Source organism: Caretta caretta, chromosome 2 (genome assembly GCF_965140235.1).
Source record: "Caretta caretta isolate rCarCar2 chromosome 2, rCarCar1.hap1, whole genome shotgun sequence".
Classification (NCBI taxonomy): Eukaryota; Metazoa; Chordata; order Testudines; family Cheloniidae; genus Caretta; species Caretta caretta.
This window is the reverse complement of record NC_134207.1, coordinates 148,283,716-148,309,738: the sequence shown is the minus strand read 5'-3', so window position 1 is coordinate 148,309,738 and position 26,023 is coordinate 148,283,716. Positions and strand designations below refer to the sequence as shown.

Genomic DNA, 26,023 nt, shown 5'->3' with positions numbered 1-26,023 from the left:
AATTAAATAAACCTTCTGTTTGATTATAAGAAAGAAAAGAATTTCTATTTGTTTCCATCACCTTCTCATTTCTAGTAGTTACAATTTAAAACAAAATCATAAAAAGAGAACCTGGGTCAATGTTTATTAATAGTTTCCTTTCCTATCTAATAAAGTAGGTCCCTCCACCCCACTGCACAATTCAGTCTATTGCAGTGGTGGCTGGCTTCACAGGAGCCAGGGTCCAATTTTTCATGAGAACATCCCTGCTCTCAAGATGTCTCCTCAGTGAATGGAGACACAGTGCTTCCCCCCCTCCCCCCCACTCTCTGTTATTCTGAAGCAATCTCTTGTATTTATTCATAGGTAGTGTGATTCCCTGACTGTTGTAATGTTCCTTTTTTATCTCCAAGTGATTTTGATTGTTTGCATTTGTCTCGGATAGTTTTCTATTGAAAGTCTTGGATGGAGCAAGGCTAGACCATTGATCCTTGTATCTCATCACCAGCTAAGCAGGACAGAGTGACCGTGAATTCCCTCCTGTTTGAATGGGCCATCACCAAGAAATGTCCCCTGGTGACTCACTTCCATTCAGAGTCCATAAAGCATAATTTTAACATAATTATACTATTCCTTATTTGTTACCCTTATGTACATATTGCAATGATTATAAATCTTTGCAAGTTATGAGCTTTCTGTAGCTTTCTTATATGCTGTTCTTCATGGATAAATATCCTGCAAGACCTGTATAGTGTAGTGAGTTAGTCAAGTTTTAGGTCAGTTGTTTGTCACTAGGTTTCTGTGTCAGAACAATACACAGGGCATGAGTCAGGAATGTTAGCATGTGATTGTATAGTTAAAATTGGATCATAATTTCTACAAGGGGGCAGAATTAAGGTTGCACAGAAACCATTTGGCATTTAATGCCCTGAAAGGTTAACATCAATCTAATTCTTTACTTATACAGCTCCTCTCAAAACAAAATATTCATAATTTTAAAAAATAAAATAATGTCTCATATGGTAGATTTTTGCATGCTCAGGCATTTTCTCTGCACCTTTGTGCTACATCTGTTTTGAGATGGGAAGATAATAAATGAGTGTTCCTTAAATGTGCTGTTGATTTATGATTGTAACATGCTGCTGGGGATATCCAGAGCTGTGAGCACTATATAAACTCTCTGCCTCAGCAAGAGTTAGCTTTGCTAGCAACAAGACTGGTCAGCTGCCTGCCACAGTAATCCGTCTTCCTCACCAGAAAACTTCTTAAGGCTCTCCCATCCCAAACCATCGGGTTGCCAGGTGTCTGGTTTTTGACTGGACTGTCCAGTCAGATGTACTGACCTGACATCAAGTCTGGTTACTATGTGTGGGTGGGGGTGAGGTGGTGCGTCATCAACCTGGGCCAGCCTCTGCTCAGCTGGGGCCACCTCCTGTCTGCATCTTGTGACCAGGCAGGCAGCAGGCTCCACGTCAAACTGCAGCTCCAGCCCCACAGCAGAGGGAGGTGGAGAGGGTCAAGTGACAAGGAAGGGGGAGGAGGAGAGGAGCGAGTGGGGGATAAGGCCTCGAGGGAAAAGGCAGGGCAGGGATGGTACCCTTGGGGGAAGAAGTGGGGCGGGCGGGGAGGCCTCAGGGGGAAGAGGTGGGGCAGAGAGGTCTGGTTTTCAAAAATTAGAAGGTAGCAATCTGTGCGCTCCAGCCCCCAGTCTCCTGAGAGATGTTTCTCTGCAGTGCACAGCTGCTACCATGGTGCATTCACAGAGGGTAATTAAAATTTGCTGCTCTGTTGGTCAGTACATCAGAGCTTATTAATTTAGTTAAATACACCCTTCACTTCAAACAGATCACTAATTGGTTTATACTAAAAGTAAAACAAGTTTATTAACATGGGCATAGATCGGGTGTTACTAAGTAAAAGAGATAAAGGTAGAAATGGTTACAAGAAAATAAAAGTGGAAACGCACATCTAAAAGTCTAAAACTTAGTCTAGCAAGATAGTCTTTGTCCCAGGTAGTTTCTTTTACCCACAGTCTCCTTTCCAGCTTTTTTTATTGGTAGGCGTGGCCAGGACCCATCACAGAGATCAAATTGCTTAGTTTCTTTGTCTCCTAAGGTGAAAGATTAAGATGGAGGTTCTTTCTGTTCCTTATATCCCTAAAGGGATTGCCTTGATTTTACAAGTCAGAAAGGCTTCCTGGAAATTGTTTCGTGTCTCTCTCTAGGGTGCAGGAGCCATGCTAATTCTCTGTCTTTTGAGTTAAGGGCCAGGTTAACCCTCCTGGTTTAGCTTGATGGCTTTATTTATTGCTAATATGTAAATTGAGGTAAACCCACATTCCTTTGTCTGAGACAGACCGGTTTATCGCCTTTACCTAAGCTCAGCTGTCTGACATTAAACAAGTTTTAGTAACATTGTACAGAGAATTCCTATCTTCACATACAATGTTAACACATGCATTTTACAATAATATTAGTACCCAGCCTTCATATGGTACTTCAGAAAGCATATTTTGTACAAATATTGCAATAATGTGTTGGTGTGAATGCAGGGATGCTTGGGTCACAATGATGCATTATAATTTCAGTTATTTTTAGTAAGATTGTATTCAGAAGCAAATACCCTGTGGTCTTTGTGACTGCCATTGTGCACTGAGCTGTGGTTTTGCACCAGAATATCTTTAAAATTGTCCCTACCATCAGTGTGAGAATAATCTGAAGTGCTGCATAAAATTGTTTCCTATTGAAAAAAGTGCCATTGAGGCTGTGTCACCAATTGAAAGGTGGAAGATGTTTTATTATGGCTATTTCCTCAGATAGTTCAGTTTCTATCTGGTGGGAGGGAAACAATGATCTGGAGTCAACTGTCTCTTCTAGAAGAAGGCAACTATGTCCTTGGTCTTACAGATGCTTAAAATCTACATAAATTGCAAGTGCAGGATAGTTCTTCATTGGGTATCAGCAGCACCCATTCAATGTACTAAAGAGTCAAGATGGTCTTGGGGTTAGGCCAATAGATGGGGACTCCAGAGTTTTAGATTCTATTCCCAACTCTGCCTTTGGCTTCCTGTGTGACTGGGGTACGTCACTTGGGCCTGGTTCTGTCACTCATACTTTGAATAGTGCTCTATTCCGCAAGTACTCCCATTGTGTTCAGTATAGCTGTATTTACTCTGGCAAAGTTTGGACAGGCATGGGTCCACTACTACAATTCTACTGGCAATGGTGGAAGCTGTAGTCTTGACATGGTACTGGGTTTTTTACCACCATGTCATCTAGACCTTCTCTGTTTAGATGACCACGTAGTAAATAGGCCTGTGCCTTGTGTATGGTTTGTCTCCCACTATTACTTATGCCAGTGGAGCTGCCCCAGTGACTAATTATACATGCAATTTTTCCTAGTGTTTACAAGGCATAGGGACTTCACCAATATTTGTGATTTATAGTGTAGTTGTAGCTGTGTTGGTCCCAGGATATTAAAGAGACAAGGTAAGCAATAGCTTTTATTGGACCCACTTCTGTTGTTGAAAAAGACAAGGTTTTGAGTTACACAGAGCTCTTATTTTGACCTGAAGAAGAGCTCTGTGTAGCTCAAAACTTTCTCTCTTACCAATAGAAAGTCCAGTAAAAGGTATTACCTCATCCACCTTTTCTCTCTCTTAGAGGTATTCAAATCCGTGGTGAGGAATGCTGTGAAAAACTATGAAACCAGTGCAATTAGACAAACTTATTTTTTTACAATCAAGTACATTTCAAATATGGGTAATCCCCAGTCTCTTATTACTGGGATGCAGTTTCTTGTCTTCACCAGACATTGTAATGTCTGGTGATCACTCCTGCATGCTGTAGATACCTCACTACCAATTTCAAATGTTAGTTTTACCCACCTTTTGTTTCTTTCGTTCTCTATCCTTTATATAGCATATGTATCTTGAACTCTTCACTTATCCTGTCTTTCTGTATTGCTAACCTTGAAGTTGAAACTACAAAAAGTGAACTGAAAAGGATGAATTCTCATTTGCACCAAATATACTACTCTGATAGGGCAAAGGGGTCCAGTATAGAAATTTTCATGACACACATTAAAGTTAAATATGTGTGAAACTATATATAATTGATTCCAGAAATTTATCTTTTTTGTGCACTAATATGATTAGAAAATTTTTTTTTGTGGAGTAATGTAATCATAAAATCCATGTTTGAACATCATAGGGTTCAGTTGGGGAAGACTGTGCATTACCTTCCAATATTATTTATTGATCAGCTAAGCAACAGAGTGAAAGATTTAATGGTGAGTAACAACATGCCTTTTCACTAAATTTTGAACTACAGTTTTATGGAAATCTCTAGTACTGCTGTAATTGTTTGTCCTTGTTTCCATTACAGCAGCCCACCTCACAGAAATTCACAGTGGACACAGCTAATATGTTGCTAATCTAATATTCAGATTGGATTTTGATTAAATACCCAAAAAGTTCATTAATGCAGAATTAAGGGTGTTCTTTCAGAATGTGCTAATTGGCTAAACCAGAAAAACTCCGAGTTAAGATACACGCTGGTTACCAGGCTGGCTGCATCTCCTGCTTTGAGCAGGGGGTTGGACTAGATGACCTCCTGAAGTCTCTTCCAACCCTAATCTTCTATGATTCCTGGTCTCTTTGAGCACCTTCAGTAGGTCTCAAGCCTGTAGCTGGTGCCTCTGATTTAGGGTGGAATTACATGACCCTTCCATTCTCAGACCAGGCCCTTCGTTGCAGTCACCTGGTACTAACCACGGTTACCTTAGTAGGTCTAATTTAGGGTATGTCTACACTACGAAATTAGGTCGAATTTATAGAAGTCAGTTTTGTAGAAAGCGTTTTCATACAGTTGATTGTGTGTGTCCCCACACAAATGCTCTAAGTGCACGTAGTCGGCGGAGTGTGTCCACGGTACTGAGGCAACTGTCGACTTCCGGAGCGTTGCACTGTGGATGGCTATCCCACAGTTCCTGCAGTCTCCGCCGCCCATTTGAATTCTGGGTACAAATCCCAGTGCCTGATGGGGCTAAAACATTGTCGCGGGTGGTTCTGGGTACATATTGTCAGGCCCCCATTCCCTCCCTCCCTCCCTCCGTGAAAGCAAGGGTAGGCAATCGTTTTGCACCTTTTTTCTTGAGTTACCTGTGCAGCCGCCATACCATGGCAAGCATGGAGCCCGCTCAGCTTACCGTCACCGTATGTCTCCTGAGTGCTGGCAGACCTGGTACTGCATTGCTACACAGCAGCAGTTAATTGCCTTTTGGCAGCAGACAGTGCAATATGACTGGTAGCCGTCATCGACGTAGTCCTGGGTGCTCTTTTAATTGGGCGCCTGGGCAAACATGGGAGTGACTCAGCCAGGTCATTTCTCTTAAGTTTCGTCTCGTGGCGATTCAGTCCGACCGGCAGTGCACTGTCTTTTAATCTCCAGCCAGCAGAAGACGATGGCTAGTCGTCATACTGCACTGTCTTCTGCCAAGCACCCAGGAGATGATGATGGCTAGCGGTCGTACTGCACAGTCTGCTGCCAGCAAGATGTATAAAGATAGATGAAGTGGAATGCGTTACCTAGGGAGGTGGTAGAATCTCCTTCCTTAGAGGTTTTTAAGGTCAGGCTTGACAAAGCCCTGGCTGGGATGATTTAACTGGGAATTGGTCCTGCTTCGAGCAGGGGGTTGGACTAGATGACCTTCTGAGGTCCCTTCCAACCCTGATATTCTATGATTCTAAGTGGCTCAAAACAAGAAATAGACCAGATTTGTTTTGTATTCATTTTCTCCTCCCTCTCTCTTTCCCTCTGTGAAATAAATGGCTTGCTAAACCCAGTTTTGAGTTCTATCCTTGAGGTTTTGAATTCTATCCTTGAGGGGGCCATTCAGTTTCTTGCAAAGCCACCCCCTATGTTGTTTTTAATTCCCTGTAATTCGTCAGTCGCCCCTCCCTCCGTCAGGGCAACGGCAGAAAATCGTTCCGCGCCTTTTTTCTGTGCAGACGCCATACCACGGCAAGCATGAAGCCCGCTCAGATCACTTTGGCAATTAGGAGCACATTAAACACCACACGCATTATCCAGCAGTATATGCAGCACCAGAACCTGGCAAAGCGATACCGGGCGAGAAGGCGACGTCAGCGCGGTCACGTGAGTGATCAGAACATGGACACAGACATATCTCAAAGCATGGGCCCTGGCAATGTGGGCATCATGGTGCTAATGGGGCAGGTTCATGCCGTGGAACACCGATTCTGGGCCCAGGAAACGAGCACAGACTGGTGGGACCGCATAGTGTTGCAGGTCTGGGACGATTCCCAGTGGTTGCGAAACTTTCACATGCGTAAGGGCACTTTCATGGAACTTTGTGACTTCTTTCCCCTGCCCTGAAGCACAAGAATACCAAGATGAGAGCAGCCCTCACAGTTGAGAAGCTAGTGGCAATAGCCCTGTGAAAGTTTGCAACGCCAGACAGCTACCGGCCAGTCGGGAATCAATTTGGAGTGGGCAAATCTATTGTGGGGGTTGCTGTGATGCACGTAGCCAACGCAATCAAAGATCTGCTGATATCAAGGGTAGTGACTCTGGGAAATGTGCAGGTCATAGTGGATGGCTTTGCTGCAATGGGATTCCCTAACTGTGGTGGGGCAATAGACAGAACCCATATCCCTATCTTGGCACCGGAGCACCAAGCCGGCGAGTACATAAACTGCAAGGGGTACTTTTCAATGGTGCTACAAGCACTGGTGGATCACAAGGGATGTTTCACCAACATCAGCTGGTGGGAAAGGTACATGACACTCGCATCTTCAGGAACTCTGGTCTGTTTCAAAAGCTGCAAGAAGGGACTTTATTCCCAGACCAGAAAATAACTGTTGGGGATGTTGAAATGCCTATAGTTATCCTTGGGGACGCAGCCTACCCCTTAATGCCATGGCTCATGAAGCCATACACAGGCAGCCTGGACAGTAGTCAGGAGCTGTTCAACTATAGACTGGGCAAGTGCAGAATGGTGGTAGAATGTGCATTTGGATGTTTAAAAGTGTGCTGGTGCAGTTTACTGACTTGGTTTGACCTCAGCGAAACCAATATTCCCACTGTTATTACTGCTTGCTGTGCTCTCCACAATATCTGTGAGAGTAAAGGGGAGATGTTTATGGCGGGGTGGGAGGTTGAGGCAAATCGCCTGGCTGCTGGTTTCGCACAGCCAGACACCAGGGTGGTTAGAAGAGCACAGGATGGTGCGGTGCGCATCAGAGAAGCTTTGAAAACCAGTTTCATGACTGGACAGGCTACGGTGTGAAAGTTCTGTTTGTTTCTCCTTCATGAAACCCCCTGTCCCTTGGTTCACTCTACTTCCCTGTAAGCTAACCACCCTCCCCTCCTCCCTTCAATCACCACTTGCAGAGGCAATAAAGTCATTGTTGCTTCACATTCATGCATTCTTTACTCATTCATCACACAAATAGGGGGATAACTACCAAGGTAGCCCAGGAGGGGTGGTGGAGGAGAGAAGCACCAGGATGGGTGGTGGAGGAGGGAAGGACAAGGCCACACAGCACTTTAAAAGTTTAAAACTTATTGAATGCCAGCCTTCTGTTGCTTGGGCAATCCTCTGGGGTGGAGTGGCCGGAGGGCCCCCCACTGCGTTCTTGGGCATCTGGGTGAGGAGGCTATGGAACTTGGAGAGGAGGGCGGTTGGTTACACAGGGGCTGTAGCGGCGGTCTGTGCTCCTGCTGCCTTTCCTGCAGTTCAACCATATGCTGGAGCATATTGGTTTGATCCTCCAGCAGCCTCAGCATTGAATCCTGCCTCCTCTCACCACGCTGCCGCCACCTTTCAGCTTCAGCCCTCTCTTCAGCCTGCCACCTCTCCTCCTGGTCATGTTGTGCTTTCCTGCGCTCTGACATTGTCTGCCTCCACACGTTCGTCTGTGCTATGTCAGTGTGGGAGGACAGCATGAGCTCAGAGAACATTTCATCACAAGTGCATTTTTTTCGCCTTCTAATCTTCACTAGCCTCTGGGAAGGAGAAGATCCTGTGATCCTTGAAACACATGCAGCTGGTGGAGAAAAAAAAGAGGCAGTGGTATTTAAAAAGACACATTTTGGCTACACTCTTTCACAGTAAACCTTACTGTTAACATTACATACACAGCACATGTGCTTTCGTTCCAAGGTCGCATTTTGCCTCCCCTCACCCCTCCCCATGGCTAACAGTGGGGAACATTTCTGTTCAGCCAGAGACAAACAGCCCAGCAGGAACGGGCACCTCTCAATGTCCCATTAAGAAAAGCACCGTATTTCAACCAGGTGACCATGAATGATATCACTCTCCTGAGGATAACACAGAGATATAAAGAACGGATGTTGTTTGAATGCCAGCAAACATGCGCTGCAATGCTTTGTTCTACAATGATTCCCGAGTACGTGCTACTGGCCTGGTGTGGTAAAGTGTCCTACCATGGTGGACGGAATAAGGCTGCCCTCCCCAGAAACCTTTTGCAAAGGCTTTGGGAGTACATCCAGGAGAGCCGCAAATGCCAGGGCAAATTAATCATTAAACATGCTTGCTTTTAAACCATGTATAGTATTTTAAAAGGTACACTCACCAGAGGTCCCTTCTCTGCCTGGCGGGTCCGGGAGGCAGCCTTGGGTGGGTTCGGGGGGAACTGCCTCCAGGTCCAGGGTGAGAAACGGTTCCTGGCTGTCGGGGAAAACCAGTTTCTCCGCTTGCTTGCTGTGAGCTATCTACAACTTCATCATCTTCCTCGTCCCCAAAACCTGCTTCTGTGTTGCCTCCATCTCCATTGAAGGAGTCAAACAACACGGCTGGGGTAGTAGTGGCTGAACCCCCTAAAATGGCATGCAGCTCATCATAGAAGCAGCATATTTGGGGCTCTGACCCGGAGTGGCCGTTTGCCTCTCTGGTTTTCTGGTAGGCTTGCCTCAGCTCCTTAAGTTTTCACGCAGCATTGCTTCGGGTCCCTGTTATGGCCTCTGTCCTTCATGCCCTGGGAGATTTTGACAAATGTTTTGGCATTTCGAAAACTGGAACGGAGTTCTGATAGCACGGATTCCTCTCCCCATACAGCGATCAGATCCCGTACCTCCCGTTCGGTCCATGCTGGAGCTCTTTTGCGATTCTGGGACTCCATCATGGTCACCTCTACTGATGAGCTCTGGCCAGCGTGGCAAGCTGCAGGTGACCATGCAAACAGGAAATTGAAATTCAAAAGTTTGCGGGCCTTTTCCTGTCTACCTGGCCAGTGCATCTGAGTTGAGAGTGCTGTCCAGAGCGGTCATGATAGAGCACTCTGGGATAGCTCCCGGAGGCCAGTACCATCTAATTGCGTCCACAGTACCCCAAATTCGAGCCGGCAAGGCCAATTTAAGCGCTAATCCACTTGTCAGGGGTGGAGTAAAAGGAAATTGATTTTAAGAGCCCTTTAAGTCGAAGAAAAGGGCTTCATCGTGTGGACGGGTGGAGGTTTACATCGATTTAACGCTGCTAAATTCGACCTAAACTCCTAGTGTAGACCAGGCCTCAGGCTTAGACCCTGTTGTTTTGTTTTCTCCGGAAGCAGTGACAGTGGTAATCTGTGACCAAACAGCCTCCTTAGAGAAGATTTATTTAGAACAAAAGTATTTCAGAGAAAAACAGATATGAAAACAACATAGGCTAGACATCTGTCTATTTTGCTAGGTATCTTCTTATATTCCAGGTTAGGATCCAGGCAGGTCTATAGACCTCGGAGACCGCTAGGGTCTGACTGCGAGTTAAGGGAATGGACTATTCCAAACTGTTTCTTACCTTTGCTTCAGGGAGAGTCCCCTTTTAAAAGCTGTTCAATCTTTTTGATCTCCAAGTTCCCAGCCCGGCAAAACAAGCTTGCATATTCCTTAAATCTGCTGTCTTTGCACATTCTTTCAAGTGTCCACAGGGGTGTTCTTATCATTTTCATGTTCTTTCCACAGCTCTCTATTAAGCTACATCAGTGCGTTCATACAGGAAAGTCTTAGCACAGTAACTTCCTCTCATTAACCAGGTCATGTATAGTATTCATAAAATTATTACATTTCTGTATTCTTAGTTTACATAGCAATTCCACAAATGCTGTAAGTTTGTCCACTGTTCAGATTTCTGGAAAGGCATGAGGCAGCTCTGGACAAGCTTAACTCTGCACTAACAAATTCTTGGGCATTTAATTTCTTTGGGGTTGGTTTTTTTTAATAACTTTTTGGCACTCTTATGTACTACAGCCCAACCCTTCCCGTTCACTTTCTCTGACTCCTTGCAGTGATTACCTTGTATGCAGAATACATACAATGATGTATGCCCATACATCATCTCTTTCTTCCCCCATTTCTGTGCCTGTTCTGCACACCTGATTCTTCCTCCTCTCAATGTTGGCAGGGGTCCCAAAGGTTGAAGAGCTGAGGAGCGAATGCAAGAACTAAAATGGAGTCGGTGGGAGAGTTTTTAGAAGAGGGGACCAACATGGTGGTTGTGGATGATGATGGGGAGGCTTTGCCTCTGTCCTCCCAAAAACCCAGCTTTTCAACTCTGATCCCTTTCTTCCCATCCTGCTATTCCCTACACTGTTCTAATACACTCTCAGATAGCCCTTCTCTGCTCCAACCCCCCATACTTCCTCCAATTGCTCAGACTACCACCACTGCTTCAACATCTCATCCATTCTTTCTATCATGTCTATGGCTCCGACCACCTGCATTATGCCTGCTGCTCTGAGCTACTACCACCACACACTGGCTTCACCTTCTTCTTTGCCACTCCTTGTCCCTGGTAAGCTTGGAGGGGCCATGAGGTGGTAGGAAGGTGGCACTGGTGGAACTGTAAGGAATGCATTCATCAGCAGGAGACAAGGAGGGGCAAGAGAGTGGAGATAGAGATTTGGGAAGGACCTCTGTGTCTAAAGTACAGGGAAGAGGCTCTATACATCCATCTGCAGTATAGCACACTCAAGAGGTATAAAGGGGCCCAGGTGCTCTTAAATGAATGAGAACACCCCATGGAGATGAATACAGCCTGAAATGATAGTTCTGAGAGAATCATAGAATATCAGGGTTGGAAGGGACCCCAGAAGGTCATCTAGTCCAACCCCCTGCTCGAAGCAGGACCAATTCCCAGTTAAATCATCCCAGCCAGGGCTTTGTCAAGCCTGACCTTAAAAACCTCTAAGGAAGGAGATTCTACCACCTCTCTAGGTAATGCATTCTAGTGTTTCACCACCCTCTTAGTGAAAAAGTTTTTCCTAATATCCAATCTAAACCTCCCCCACTGCAACTTGAGACCATTACTCCTCGTTCTGTCATCTGCTACCATTGAGAGCAGTCTAGAGCCATCCTCTTTGGAACCCCCTTTCAGGTAGTTGAAAGCAGCTATCAAATCCCCCCTCATTCTTCTCTTCTGCAGGCTAAACAATCCCAGGTCCCTCAGCCTCTCCTCATAACTCATGTGTTCCAGACCCCTAATCATTTTTGTTGCCCTTCGCTGGACTCTCTCCAATCTATCCACATCCTTCTTGTAGTGTGGGGCCCAAAACTGGACACAGTACTCCAGATGAGGCCTCACCAATGTCGAATAGAGGGGAACGATCACGTCCCTCGATCTGCTCGCTATGCCGCTACTTATACATCCCCAAATGCCATTGGCCTTCTTGGCAACAAGGGCACACTGCTGACTCCTATCCAGCTTCTCGTCCACTGTCACCCCTAAGTCCTTTTCTGCAAAACTGCTGCCTAGCCATTCGGTCCCTAGTCTGTAGCGGTTCGTTGGATTCTTCCGTCCTAAGTGCAGGACTCTGCACTTGTCCTTGTTGAACCTCATCAGATTTCCTTTGGCCCAATCCTCTAATTTGTCTAGGTCCCTCTGTATCCTATCCCTACCCTCCAGCGTATTTACCTCTCCTCCCAGTTTAGTGTCATCTGCAAATTGCTGAGGGTGCAATCCACACCATCCTCCAGATCATTAATGAAGATATTGAACAAAACTGGCCCCAGGACCGACCCTTGGGTCACTCCACTTGATACTGACTGCCAACTAGACATGGAGCCGTTGATCAGTACCCGTTGAGCCCGACAATCTAGCCAGCTTTCTATCTACCTTATCGTCCATTCATCCAGCCCATACTTCTTTAAGTTGCTGGCAAGAATACTGTGGGAGACCGTGTCAAAAGCTTTGCTAAAGTCAAGGAACAACACGTCCACTGCTTTCCCTTCATCCACAGAACCAGTTATCTCGTCATAGAAGGCAGTTAGATTAGTCAGGCATGACTTGCTCAACCATAGCCTAGAGAGATGGGGTTGTGTGTGGGAGTCATGTCCCTCTATCTGGCCAGGACTAGAGAAGTGGGAAATGGGCAGCAACTTCAAATAGTAGGGGAGAATGTGGGGGAGAGCCCTTGTTAGTGTCAACTATGGGGTTAGGGATGGGGAATTTGAAGCTGAGTTATAATACAGACGACACCATAACCCAGTCACTGTGTTAGATTATTACCTCACTAAGGCAATAGTCTCAGGGCTTGTCTGCACTACCGTGTGGGGTCGATCTAAGGTACCCAACTTCAGCCGCATGAATAGCGTAGCTATAGTCGATGTACTTAAATCTACTCACTGTGGTGTCTTCGCTGCAGTAAGTCGACAGCTGACACTCTCCCGTTGACTCCGATTGCGTTTCTCGTTCTGGTAGAGTACCGGAGTCGACGGGAGAGCGCTCAGTGGTCGATTTATTGCGTCTATACTAGACTATACTAGACGCAATAAATTGACCCCCCGCTGGATTGATCACTGCCCGCCGATCTGGTGGGTAGTGTAGATGTGCCCTTAAGATCAGAGATCTGCCAGCTCCCAGGCAACAAGACTGACCCCCATATGCATAAGAAAGTAAGATAGAGACCCTTCGAAAACAAACACAACATTGAATACCCAGTTGCCCCTCCTGAGGTGATAAGAGAGAATGAATCATGTGGGAAATGTTAGTTATGTTGCTTACTGCACTTACCAGAGGTGCCTAGGTGCTTCAGAGATGAGGGTTGTATAAGAATCTGAATAGAACAGACTACACATTTAGTATATAAATACATGGTGTTTTAAATGCTTTGTTTTTTTATGAAAATTAAACAACCCCTAAAAGCGTTAACTGTTGTTTCTGTTTGCATTCCCATTTGTATGTATATTAATTTTGTTGTTAAGACTATTTTCTGTCCCAATGCAGATAATAAACCGTTCAACGACAGAGCTACCTCTTACAGTGTCATATGATAAAATATCTCTTGGAAAGCTCAGATTTTGGATCCACATGCAAGATGCAGTGTTCTCCCTGCAGCAGTTTGGTATGTTTACTTTTTCACAGCAGAAGGTCAGGTTCTTAACTTCTAATACATAAACTACATATTGACTGCCTTTACAGTACTATAAAATGGTGTAGTTCTTCTATCTTGTTTGACACATTATCAGAAAAATCTGTGGGTTTCTGCTAAACACCATCTTGTGTTTGTACATATAGTACGTTGTGGTTAAAATTAAGCAATAAAATCAGCAGCTGAGACTAATTTCAAGGGAGCAGTGATCCTTCCACTAGCTGTTAGGGGCTTTTGCATGTGAAAGTCCATAAGTGCTGCTTTAAAACAAAAGTCACTGTTTGGAGTATACTTTTAAAAAATAAAATGTTTTATCTTCAACTCCTGAAAAATAAAATCCTAAATAAAAAATACACTTCATTATATTCACTTAACTAAAAATAAAGTATACATAAAAGAGAAATGCCCAATTGCTAACAGACTGATAAACTATAGGAGGTAGTTTATGCTTTTATGGCCTACATTAATTCAGATTGCCTCAATTCTCAAGTAGTTTAATTTGATACAGAGATCGTAATCTTAAGAAATACCTCCATTCTCCAATTGACTTCATTTGGAGTTGCGTACCTAGGACCTGAATTTAAGTTGCTAGGGATGTCAAGTTGGATATCCAGAATGAGTGAAAATTTTAGAAATCAAACATTTAACCTCCAGATAGACTGGTCATTGGCAGGCCAATCATGTCTTCTCCATTCCCTTGACTCTGCCCTGTCTGTGATGTATTTTGCTCACCAGTAATTTTTCTGCCTCGCTACAGCTGTGCAGCCAACCAGCTTCAGGAACTGTACACTGCCTGCCATTCTACTCTGGATTTCTTCTGTAAAGTTTTCAAAATTGTGTCTTTGTTATAACATAGATAAAATATTTAATACATGAGATTTTTTTTTAATGAATAACACTGATAAGAAATTTTCTGTGATTTTGTATCTTCGGATGGTCAGATACAGAAGTCAGTACTGAAAATCTCTTTAAAGTAACACAATTTAGGCAGGTAAAACAGAAAGGGAGAGCCATTCTGGAAAAAGAAATAGAAAGTAAAGGGTGGCTGAGTAAATAATTATAGAATCATAGAATATCAGGGTTGGAAGAGACCTCAGGAAGTCATCTAGTCGAACCCCCTGCTCAAAGCAGGACCAGTCTCCAACTAAATCATCCTGGCCAGGGCTTTGTCAAGCCTGATGTTAAAAACTTCTAAGGAAGGAGATTCCACCACCTCCCTAGGTAATGCATTCCAATATTTCACCACCCTCCTAGTGAAAAATTTTTTCCTAAAATCCAACCTAAACCTCTGCCACTGCACCTTGAGACCATTATTCCTTGTTCTGTCATCTGCTACCACGGAGAACAGTCTAGATTGATCCTCTTTAGAACCCCCTTTCAGGTAGTTGAAAGCAGCTATCAAATCCCCCCTCATTCTTCTCTTCTGCAGACTAAACAATCCCAGTTCCCTCAGCCTCTCCTCATAAGTCATGTGTTCCAGTCCCCTAATCATTTTTGTTGCCTGCCGCTGGACTCTTTCCAGTTTTTCCACATCCTTCTTGTAGTGTGGGGCCCAAAACTACACACAGTACTCCAGATGAGGCCTCACCAATGTCGAATAGAGGGGAACGATCACGTCCCTCGATCTGCTGGCAATGCCCCTACTTATACATCCCAAAATGCCATTGGCGTTCTTGGCAACAAGGGCACACTGTTGACTCCTATCCAGCTTCTCGTCCACTGTAACCCCTAGGTCCTTTTCTGCAGAACTGCTGCCGAGCCATTTGGTCCCTAGTCTGTTGCGGTGCAACGGATTCTTCCATCCTAAGTTCAGGACTCTGCACTTGTCCTTGTTGAACCTCATCAGATTTCTCTTGGCCCAATCCTCTCATTTGTCCAGGTCCATCTGTATCCTATCCCTACCCTCCAGCGTATTTACCTCTCTTCCCAGTTTAGTGTCATCTGCAAACTTGCTGAGGGTGCAATCCACACCATCCTCCAGATCATTAATGAAGATATTGAACAAAACCGGCCCCAGGACCGACCCTTTGGGCACTCCACTTGATACCGGCTGCCAACTAAACATGGAGCCATTGATCATTACCCATTGAACCCGACAATCTAGCCAGATATTCACTTTATCGTCCATTCATCCAGACCATCCTACTTTAAGTTGCTGGCAAGAATACTGTGGGAGACCGTGTCAAAAGCTTTGCTAAATTCAAGGAACAGCACGTCCACTGCTTTCCACTCATCCACAGAGCCAGTTATCTCGTCATAGAAGGCAATTAGATTAGTCAGGCATGACTTGCCCTTGGTGAACACATGCTGACTGTTCCTGATCACTTTCCTCTCCTCTAAGTGCTTCAGAATTGATTCCTTGAGGACCTGCTCCATGATTTTTCCAGGGACTGAGGTGAAGCTGACTGGCCTGTAGTTCCCCGGATCCTCCTCCTTTCCTTTTTAAAGAGGGGCACTACATTAGTCTTTTTCCAGTCGTCCGGGACCTCCCCCGATTGCCATGAGTTTTCAAAGATAATGGCCAATGGCTCTGCAAACACATCCGCCAACTCCTTTAGCAGTCTTGGATGCAGTGCATCCTGCCCCATGGATTTGTGCTTGTCCAGCTCTTTTAAATAGTCCCAAACCACTTCTTTCTTCACAGAGGGCTGGTCACCTCCTCCACGTGCTGTGCTGCCCACTGCAGCAGTCTGGGAGCTGACTTTGTTTGTGAAGACAGAGGCAAAAAAAAATTGAGTACATTAGCTTTTTCCACATCCTCTGTCACTAGGTTGCCTCCCTCATTCAGTAAGGGCCCCACACTTTCCTTGACTTCCTTCTTGTTGCTAACATACCTGAAGAAACCCTTCTTGTTACTCTTAACATCTCTTGCTAGCTGCACCTCCAGGTGTGATTTGGCCTTCCTAATTTCACTCCTGCATGCCTCAGCAATATTTTTATACTCTTCCCTGGTCGTTTGTCCAATCTTCCACTTCTTGTAAGCTTCTTTTTTGTATTTAAGATCAGCAAGGATTTCATTGTTAAGCCAAGGTGGTCGCCTGACATATTTACTATTCTTTCTACATATAGGGATGGTTTGTCCCTGTAACCTCAATAAGGATTCTTTAAAATACAGCCAGCTCTCCTGGACTCCTTTCCCCCTCATGTTATTCTCCCTGGGGATTCTGCCCATCAGTTCCCTGAGGGAGTCAAAGTCTGCTTTTCTGAAATTCAGGATCCGTATTCTGCTGCTCTCCTTTCTTCCCTGTGTCAGGATCCTGAACTTGAACATCTCATGGTCACTGCCTCCCAGGTTCCCATCCACTTTTGCTTCCCCTACTAATTCTTCCCGGTTTGTGAGCAGCAGGTCAAGAAGAGCTCTGCCCCTAGTTGGTTCCTCTAGCACTTGCACCAGGAAATTGACCCCTACCTTTTCCAAAAACTTCCTGGATTTTCTGTGCACCGCCGTATTGCTCTCCCAGCAGATATCTGGGTGATTGAAGTCTCCCATGAGAACCAGGGCCTGCGATCTAGTAACTTCCGTGAGTTGCCGGAAGAAAGCCTCGTCCACCTCATCCCCCTGATCCGGTGGTCTATAGCAGACTCCCACCACGACATCGCCCTTGTTGCTCACGCTTCTAAACTTAATCCAGACACACTCAGGTTTTTCTGCGGTTTCATACCAGAGCTCTGAGCAGTCATGCTACTCTTACATACAATGCAACTTCCCCCACCTTTTCAGCTCTGCCTGTCCTCCTTGAACAGTTTATATCGATTCATAACAGTACTCCAGTCATGTGAGTTATCCCACGGAGTCTCTGTTATTCCAATCACATCACAATTCCTTGACTGTGCCAGGACTTCCAGTTCTCCCTGCTAGTTTCCCAGGCTTCTTGCATTTGTGTTTAGGCACTTGAGAGAACTTGCTGTTTGTCTTGCTTTCTTAGTATGAGGCAAGAGCCCTCCCCTTTCACGTTCTCCTGCTCGTGCTTCCTCCCAGTATCCCACGTCCCCACTTACTTCAGGGCTTTGGTCTCCTTCACCCGGTGAACCTAGTTTAAAGCCGTCCTCACTAGGGTAGCCAGCCTGCTTGCAAAGATGGTCTTCCTCTCTTCGTTAGGTGGAGCCCGTCTCTACCTAGCACTTCTCCTTCTTGGAACACCATCCCATGGTCAAAGAATCCAAAGCCTTCTCTCCAAGACCACCTGCGTAGCCATTCATTGACTTCCACGATTCAACTGTCTCTACCCAGGCCTTTTCCTTCTATGGGGAGGATGGATGAAAACACCACTTGCACCTCAAACTTGTTTATCCTTCTTTCTAGAGCCACATAGTCTGCAGTGATCCGCTCAAGGTCATTCTTGGCAGTATCATTGGTGCCCATGTGGAGAAGCAGGAAGGGGTAGCGATCCGAGGGCTTGATGAGTCTCGGCAGTCTCTCCGTCACATCATGAATTCTAGCTCCTGGGAAGCAGCAGACTTCTCTGTTTTCCCGGTCGGGGCAGCAGATAGATGACTCAGTCCCCCTGAGGAGAGAGTCCCTGACCACCACCACCCGCTTCCTCCTCTTGGGAGTGGTGGTCATGGAACCCCCATCCCTAGGACAGTGCATCTCATGCCTTCCAATCGGCGGAATCTCCTTCTGTTCCATTCCCTCAGATGTATCATCTAGTCCACTCTCCGCATTAGTACCTGTGGAGAGAACATGAAAACGGTTGCTTATCTGTATCTGCGCTGCTGATACATGGACGCTCCCCTTTCTTCTTCTGAAGGTCACATGCTGCCAAATTTTTTCACCATCCTGCCCCGCTGTGCAGCCTGCTCTGAATCTTCAGAACATTGTGTCCATAGAAGCATATCCTGACGTCTGTCCAGGAAATCTTCAGTTTCTCTTATGCAACGCTGGGTTGATACTTGTTTCTCTAGACCTTGAACCTTCTCTTCTAATATAAAGACCAGCTTGCACTTTGTACAGACAAAGTCGCTTCTGTCCTGTGGAAGAAAGACAAACATGGCACATCCAGTGCAGGTCACAACAGCTGAACACTCCCCATCCATATTACCTTCCTTCTACGAGCTTCCTCAGGAGTTGTAGTAACTACTCAGAGAAGCTGGCAAAATGAAAGCCTCAGGGGGCTCTCCCCAAGCAAACTCCTTCTGTTAGCCTCTCTGCTCTTTGCTGCTCAGGTGGTTCACAGCTGACTGGCTTTTTATAACAGTCAGTCTCACTCAAGGCTCACCTGGAACAAAGCACTCCTAATTCACACTTTTCAAACAAACAACCAATGAAGCACACGGTCAAACTGTGAAACTGTCTCCACAACAGAGACTTAGATACTCACCAACACAGGCTCCCTAATGCAGCCCTTAGTGTACCTCCTCTCAGACAGATCCCAGGCAAACTCCCTCTGTTAGCCTCTCTGCTGTTCTCTGCTCAGCTGGTTCCAAGTTATCTCTTAACATTGCAGTTGTAATAAAAAATTGTCTCAAGTGCAATGTTCAATAATTTGTGAAAAAAGTGTCTAAACTTACATGCTTTCTCGAAGAGTAACTGTGCAAATTTGTACAGAGTCACAAGATTCCAGGCATGCTAAATCTATGCTTTCATGAAAGGGGGAGTCAGGGAGTTAGATATTACACTTGTCTTTTAAAGGCGCTGCACAAAACTCACATCCTGGGAGAGGAAGAACTAAGGTACATTGAAGCCACCTTCTCACATTCCTGATTCTGGGCTGCAGTTGTGGTCCCCCGGGTATCTTAGGTATCCTGTCCCCAGCTGCATATGGGTGGAAGTTCTGTGTCTCTTCATGCCTCCAATCCTGGCACATGTGGCAGAGGCATAATAGGCAGCATAAATTGCCTTGTGCAAAACCTGCAGCAGGCCGGAGTTTCCCAAGCCAGATCTGGGCTGTAAAAAAACTTCTGCACTACAACGGCAGCATAAAAGGGCCAACAGGGAAGGAGTGAATTCTTCCCAAGCTTTTTCCAATCTCTTAAAAATAACAGTTGAAGTATCCAAAAACAAAATCTGAATCAGTATCTGATACATTCCTCATAGTTCAGAGATCTCAAGATAACAAAATTTAGGAGTTTATTTTCACTAGTGCCCAGTACTACTATTATGATCTTATATTTCAACTCCAATAGATTTGTTGAAACAGGACAAATATGTATGAAACGTTTTAAAATCCCACACATCTATCTTGAGAGGATGTGATGGCTCTTACCCATTAAATTTAGTTATTAAATGGGAAAGGAAGACACAGGAATTTCCCTGTCCAATCGTCTCACAACATTCCAAGTTCCCTTATTTAAAAAAAAAATCTCTTTAAGAAAGGGCTCTCTAGTACTGGAAACTTTAAATCCTGTTTAATAAGAAAACTCCTTTCCTGAAAATACAGGATAAAGGAAAGACATGGATTAAGGTCAGAAAGGAACATTATGATCTAGTCTAATCTGTATAAAACAGAGCATAGAATTTCACCAAGTAATTCCTGCATCTAGCTCAGTAACTCGTAGTTTAATCTTTCTAAACACATCCAGTCTTAATTTAAAGACTCCGAATGATGGAGAATTTACCACAAACCTCGGTAATCCGTTGATTATCCTCACAGTTAAAAATGTGCATTTTATTTTCAGTTTGAACTTTGCTGACTTCAGTTTCTTTCCATTGGATCTCTTTATGACTTTTTCTGCTTGGTTAAAGAACCTTCTAGTATCAGTGTCTTGTCCCTGTGTTGGTATTTATATACTGTCATCTTTTAACCTTTTGAATAAGCTAGATCAATTGGCCTTCTTAAAATTTCTCACTGTAAGCCCTGTTTCTCAGATTCTGGATCATTCTTGTGGCTTTTCTCTAAACTCTTTCCAGTTTTTCATCATTCCGTTTAAATTGCTGCTAGATACAGTAGTCTCACGAGAGCCATATGCTGGGATGATACCATGTCCTTCCTCAATATTTGTTTGTCTGATCTTTAGCCCTTCTAGCTAGAGCTGGGAGTACATGTTCAGTTGGTTATCCACGATCATTTCTTAAGTCCTTTTCAGAGTCACTTTTGAGGGTTATAGTCCACTAAGCAATGTAGGTTATACCTACAAGACGTTCTTTGAGTGGTTGCAGATGGGTATTTCACTCAGGTGCGTTTGTGCTGAGGGCATCAGAATTGGAGACTTTTCCCTACCGTGGTACCTATTGGAACGGCGCATCCACCCTGTGTTGCCTCGTAGCCCCTTCTGAAGCAATATAAGGGTGACATACCGTAATCCCCCTCAGTCCCTTCATACCACCAGTAGCCTTAGTTGGAGCTCCCCCGGGCGAGTCTTCTCATGGCTTTTTCTCTCTGCACCACACTTGTGTCACTGGGACTTCTCCTGTAAAGAGTTCTTTTAATAGTATCTGTAGTATAATATAGTTAGTCTTTATAGTAATTTCTGGAGCTCAGCACTGTAGGGCATGCAGCGTTGACCAGGCCTTCAAACGTTGCGTATTAGGTGGACTTTCTATTCCCAACAGTAGACTCCTACACTTGCTGCGTGTAGGTGAAAGTCACATTAAGGAGAATTTATAATCTGTTGTGAGAACACATATTGCAAGAGACCTTTGCCTGAAGCAGCTTTTGTTGGAACAGGCTATGAAGCTTAAACTAGCACCAAGACCCTCTTCCGCTAGCAGGACTGGCAGTCCTCAGCCAGCCACCTTCTGCATCAACACTGGTAGACAGACCCCTGGACTCTGACTCTCCCCACGAGGAGGAAGGGGTCGATCTGTGTTCCCTGAGGTACCCCAGAAGAGACCCACAAAACAGATCAGGAATGTTCGAAATTGAGGAGAGAGGTGTTCTCTTTGTCGAAGATAGCTTCCCAACATCCACAAGATCCAGGGTACAGCCAAACTGTCAATCCACATCAAGACTGGAGATTCCCAGTACTGTACCACTGACTCGGGGCCCACCTGGTGGTCAACAATTGAGTCTGGTATCTATGGTGACACTGCTTTTTGGTATCAACAATCCCACAAGCCTACATGGTAACAACAGACTTATTCTGCCTGTCTACCAGCATCCCCTCTTACTCAGAAGGCGGGTGTACTATTGGCACTGCCAGCTGTTTCAGGCCCCTCAAATTCTACAAACTCAGGGTTGAGGCCGCTTACTGTCGATGCCCTCGGTACCAGTGAAACCACAGGCACCTTCCTTGGTGTAGATGCCTGTCGGGCAGCACCGATATGCCCTTTGTTCTTGGTGCCATCTGTCCTCTGTTTAGTCACCATTAATTTCTGTTAACACAAGTGCCCTTTGAAACCCACAACAACTCTGTTGTGCTCTTTGGTACTGTCACTGAAGATTTTCCGGTACTGACAACAGTCCCATCCTTGATACCAACTTTGCCCTTCTCTCATTAGACTATGGATAAATTGGACTATTCTGTGGTCCTGCCGGAGTGGCCACCAACAGTGCCCAAGGACTTCTGAGAGGGTTCTTCTGACTCTAATATGGATTCCTCCTGTTGGTCTTTGCCTTGGCAAAAAGTCCCAAAGATCTTCCAATGGGCAGCAAAGGGAAAGCTTCTGCACTGAGAGCACAGCTGTTCTTACAGTAAGGGCAGATCCTTGGCATCCTCAATGTATTGACCCCCTATGCAATACTCTCGCTCACAGTGATCACCTTGGGACCTGTGGGGTACTCCCTGCTTGAAGAAGTCTAGATTTCTGCTCCAGTCCGGGGGGCAATTCCCTTGATCCTGAGATGTACCAGCCCCAAGAGTGGCCTCTGTTACAGATGCAAGAGGAGGTCTGTCCTCTTGAGACACCTCTTCTTGGGGCAGCCTTTGCCAAAGGAGTAACCTCTACCCCAAGTGATGCTAGGGATTCCAGCAGTCCCATCCTCTCCTTTCCTGGACAACTCCGTAATCCCAGATTCCTTGTTCTCCCCACCCAGAGGATTTAAAATCTTACCAGGACTTACTTTGTGCAGGTATACGCTAGGATTCTCCATCAGTGACCATTTTAAAATCAAGATCGGATGTTTTTCTAAAAGCTATGTTCTAGGAATTATTTTGGGGAAGTTCTGTGGCCTGTGTTATACAAGAGGTCAGACTAGATGAGTACAATGGTCCTTTCTGCCTTGGAATCTCTGAATATTCTTCAGGCAACAATTCTGGAAAGGGTTGCCTTCCCGATTAATGACACCTCATTACAGTCAGCAAATCATAGAATCATAGAATATAAGGGTTGGAAGGGACCCCAGAAGGTCATCTAGTCCAACCCCCTGCTCGAAGCAGGACCAAATCCCAGTTAAATCATCCCAGCCAGGGCTTTGTCAAGCCTGACCTTAAAAACCTCTAAGGAAGGAGATTCTACCACCTCCCTAGGTAACGCATTCCAGTGTTTCACCACCCTCTTAGTGAAAAAGTTTTTCCTAATATCCAATCTAAACCTCCCCCACTGCAACTTGAGACCATTACTCCTCGTTCTGTCATCTGCTACCATTGAGAACAGTCTAGAGCCATCCTCTTTGGAACCCCCTTTCAGGTAGTTGAAAGCAGCTATCAAATCCCCCCTCATTCTTCTCTTCTGCAGGCTAAACAATCCCAGGTCCCTCAGCCTCTCCTCATAACTCATGTGTTCCAGACCCCGAATCATTTTTGTTGCCCTTTGCTGGACTCTCTCCAATTTATCCACATCCTTCTTGAAGTGTGGGGCCCAAAACTGGACACAGTACTCCAGATGAGGCCTCACCAATGTCGAATAGAGGGGAACGATCACGTCCCTCGATCTGCTCGCTATGCCCCTACTTATACATCCCCAAATGCCATTGGCCTTCTTGGCAACAAGGGCACACTGCTGACTCATATCCAGCTTCTCGTCCACTGTCACCCCTAGGTCCTTTTCCGCAGAACTGCTGCCTAGCCATTCGGTCCCTAGTCTGTAGCTGTGCATTGGGTTCTTCCGTCCTAAGTGCAGGACCCTGCCCTTATCGTTATTGAACCTCATCAGATTTCTTTTGGCCCAATCCTCCAATTTGTCTAGGTCCTTCTGTATCCTATCCCTCCCCTCCAGCGTATCTACCACTCCTCCCACTCCTCCCGGACTGTTCCTCCCTAAATGCTTCGTGGCATATAGGTATATAAAATGGTTTGAGTGGTAGCCGTGTTAGTCTCTTATCAGCAAAAATGTGGAGTCCTTGTGGCACCTTTGAGACTAACAGATTTATTTGGGCATAAGCTTTCGTGGGCTAAACCCCACTTCATCAGATGTATGAAGTGAAAATACAGAAGCAGGTATAAATACGTGAAAGGATGGGGGTTGCTTTACCAAGTGTGATGTCAGTCTAATGAGAGGAATCAATTAACAGCAGGATACCAAGGGAGGAAAAATAACTTTTGAAGTGGTAAGAGAGTGGCCCATTACAGACAGTTGTATCCTGCTGTTAATTGATTGGGTTTTTTTAGGTGTATAAAATGTTAGTTCCCCTTAGTTCCCCTTTCCTCATTCGTTTTGGAGCTGATTTTAAAGGCTAGACAAACTCTTGTAGAACCAAATTTAGTGACTGGTCAAGATCAATACCTTATAAATTACTAGCTCAAAATGTTTTTAGGTAAAACGTACAAAACCTGATTTTTGTAAGAAAAGCCAGCATCCAGTTTTTATTTTATTTTATTATTATTATTAAAACTTGTGCCACTTAAAAAGGGCTTCCTTTATACTTGAATCTACTATACTAATAGCTGTAATGCTAATTTTTTGGTACTTTTCACATTTTATCTACTCTTTCTTCCAGGCTTTTCAGAAAAGGATGCAGATGAAGTAAAAGGAATTTTTGTGGATACTAACCTGTACTTTTTGGCTTTGACATTCTTTGTAGCAGCATTCCATGTAAGTGGATCACGTGCTGTTTTTAAGCGGTATACACTTAAGTATAAGTAAACAATAAAAGGAAAGGTACTTTGAGCACTGACCCTCACATTTCTCTAAATTACCAGTAATTGTTTTTGGAAATATTAATGTCAATACATGTGCTATGCTATGCCGATTTTTCCTTCATAAATACAAATAGAAAATTCAATAGCAAAACGTTATGTTCTGCAAGGGAACATTTATGCAATATGTTCTGAAATTTAAGCCAGAAAAACGGATTTCTACTCCCAAATCCAATTTAAAAATTAGGGGGTCCCCCCCCCAGTCCAGTCCTTCCCAGAAAGAGAATTACTAGATTTCCTTGTGTAACTGGCTGTCCTCTTACCTGAGTTGTTTGTTGATCACACTGCACCAGTGGATAACGGAAAGGTTAATGGCTTCAATTTTCAGCGCTGGCTGCCAGCCAGTTTGCAAATAAGAATTCAACTGTTCATTGATCACCCATCCTCATAACAAAACAGCAACTTGATCTGCTGTTGAATATACATATTGGTTTAAAAATTAATGTAGACTGTAATCAGAAATTAGTGAAGGGTTATAGATACAATTGATACTTGTCTGATTGTGAGAAATAAAATTTTTATCTCCTGGAAAGAATTATTAGTTTATAAATTATCAACTTTTATAGAAAATGTAACCTTCTTAATTGACATGTAAAAATATTTAACTCTTAAGTGAAATAATGTAGTGTCAATTTCTTTATTTAACCTGAGTTAAACGAAAACCTGAAAAGCATTGCATATGAATGCTGGCTCAGATTTTCTGCTTTGAGATTTTCTAGCAGCGAGGACGGAACGTAACTGTCGAACAGATTACAGTTCTGATTCCCTCACTGATTCTGCACAAACGATGTCCCTAGTGGAGTCTAAATAGCCATGGGTCTGCTCTAAACTTGCCAGATGGTACCACTGTCAAGGGCGCTGTCTGCCAGTTGGAAATTGCCAGAGCACACAGTCTCTGGGTGTCATTCTTTATGCCACTGAGACACCTTATGTCATTGTTACAAGGGCATTTAGGGGCTAGTTATACTGACTTAGTTCCTCTATGCCAGGAGAGTCCTCAGCTGGGGAGTTTAGGCAAAAAATGGCCACATCAGAGTAAAGGGAGGGAAATGAAGCAGAGAATCTGGACTATTTTGTGTTAATACTGTCTTGCCCTTCAAGCAGTGGGAGATTTGTGTTCTCCAAGAATGGTTTATGTCCTTGCTAGAGAAATGTGTGCGCACACTCAGAATTCTCTATTAGTCTATTTATTGTTTCGTGGCTCAGCAACAAACCTTACAAATTCATAAAACTGTCATCAGGCCTTCAGCAGGAGGTCATGCTTTTTCTTCTGCTCAAACACTGTTCTGTCTCTCATGTGATTGTATGAACTAATTCACCAATAGTAAAATTCTTTCTGCACCTACCCATTTAACAGTATGGGCTAATGGGGTTCCTTCTACTATTCCATTTTGATGTAGTGACCAGTCATCTGAGATCATTATTACCTTACCCAAGAAGCACCTGCACCTTGTTGCTTCCAGCAAGGTACTTATCTCCAAGCAGATGACTTCAACTCTTAATGGAACAAAACATTGAGGAAAATGCCCTTATTATTCATTTGCCCATATTCCTTCAGCAGCAGAAATGTGCAGTGAGTGTGCCCCTCATATTGCCTGTCCTCCTGGGCCTGACCAGAGTCCACTCAGGCCAGTACTACTTCGAGTCTTGGGGCAATGGCTCTGACAACAAGCAGGTCTCCAGCAGCACTCTGGAAGA

At 44.6% G+C, this 26,023-nt stretch overlaps 1 protein-coding gene across 2 annotated transcripts in view; it reads left to right on the top strand.

Moving 5' to 3' along the window:
* Positions 1-26,023, top strand: part of CLPTM1L (CLPTM1 like) — a 115,305-nt gene that overhangs the window by 17,628 nt on the left and 71,654 nt on the right. For both annotated transcript variants that reach the window (XM_048839513.2, XM_075125480.1), the window contains exons 5-7: positions 4,191-4,269; positions 13,225-13,342; positions 24,127-24,221. In XM_048839513.2, coding sequence (XP_048695470.1) covers positions 4,191-4,269; positions 13,225-13,342; positions 24,127-24,221 — 292 coding nt within the window. The remainder of the gene's footprint in view (positions 1-4,190; positions 4,270-13,224; positions 13,343-24,126; positions 24,222-26,023) is intronic.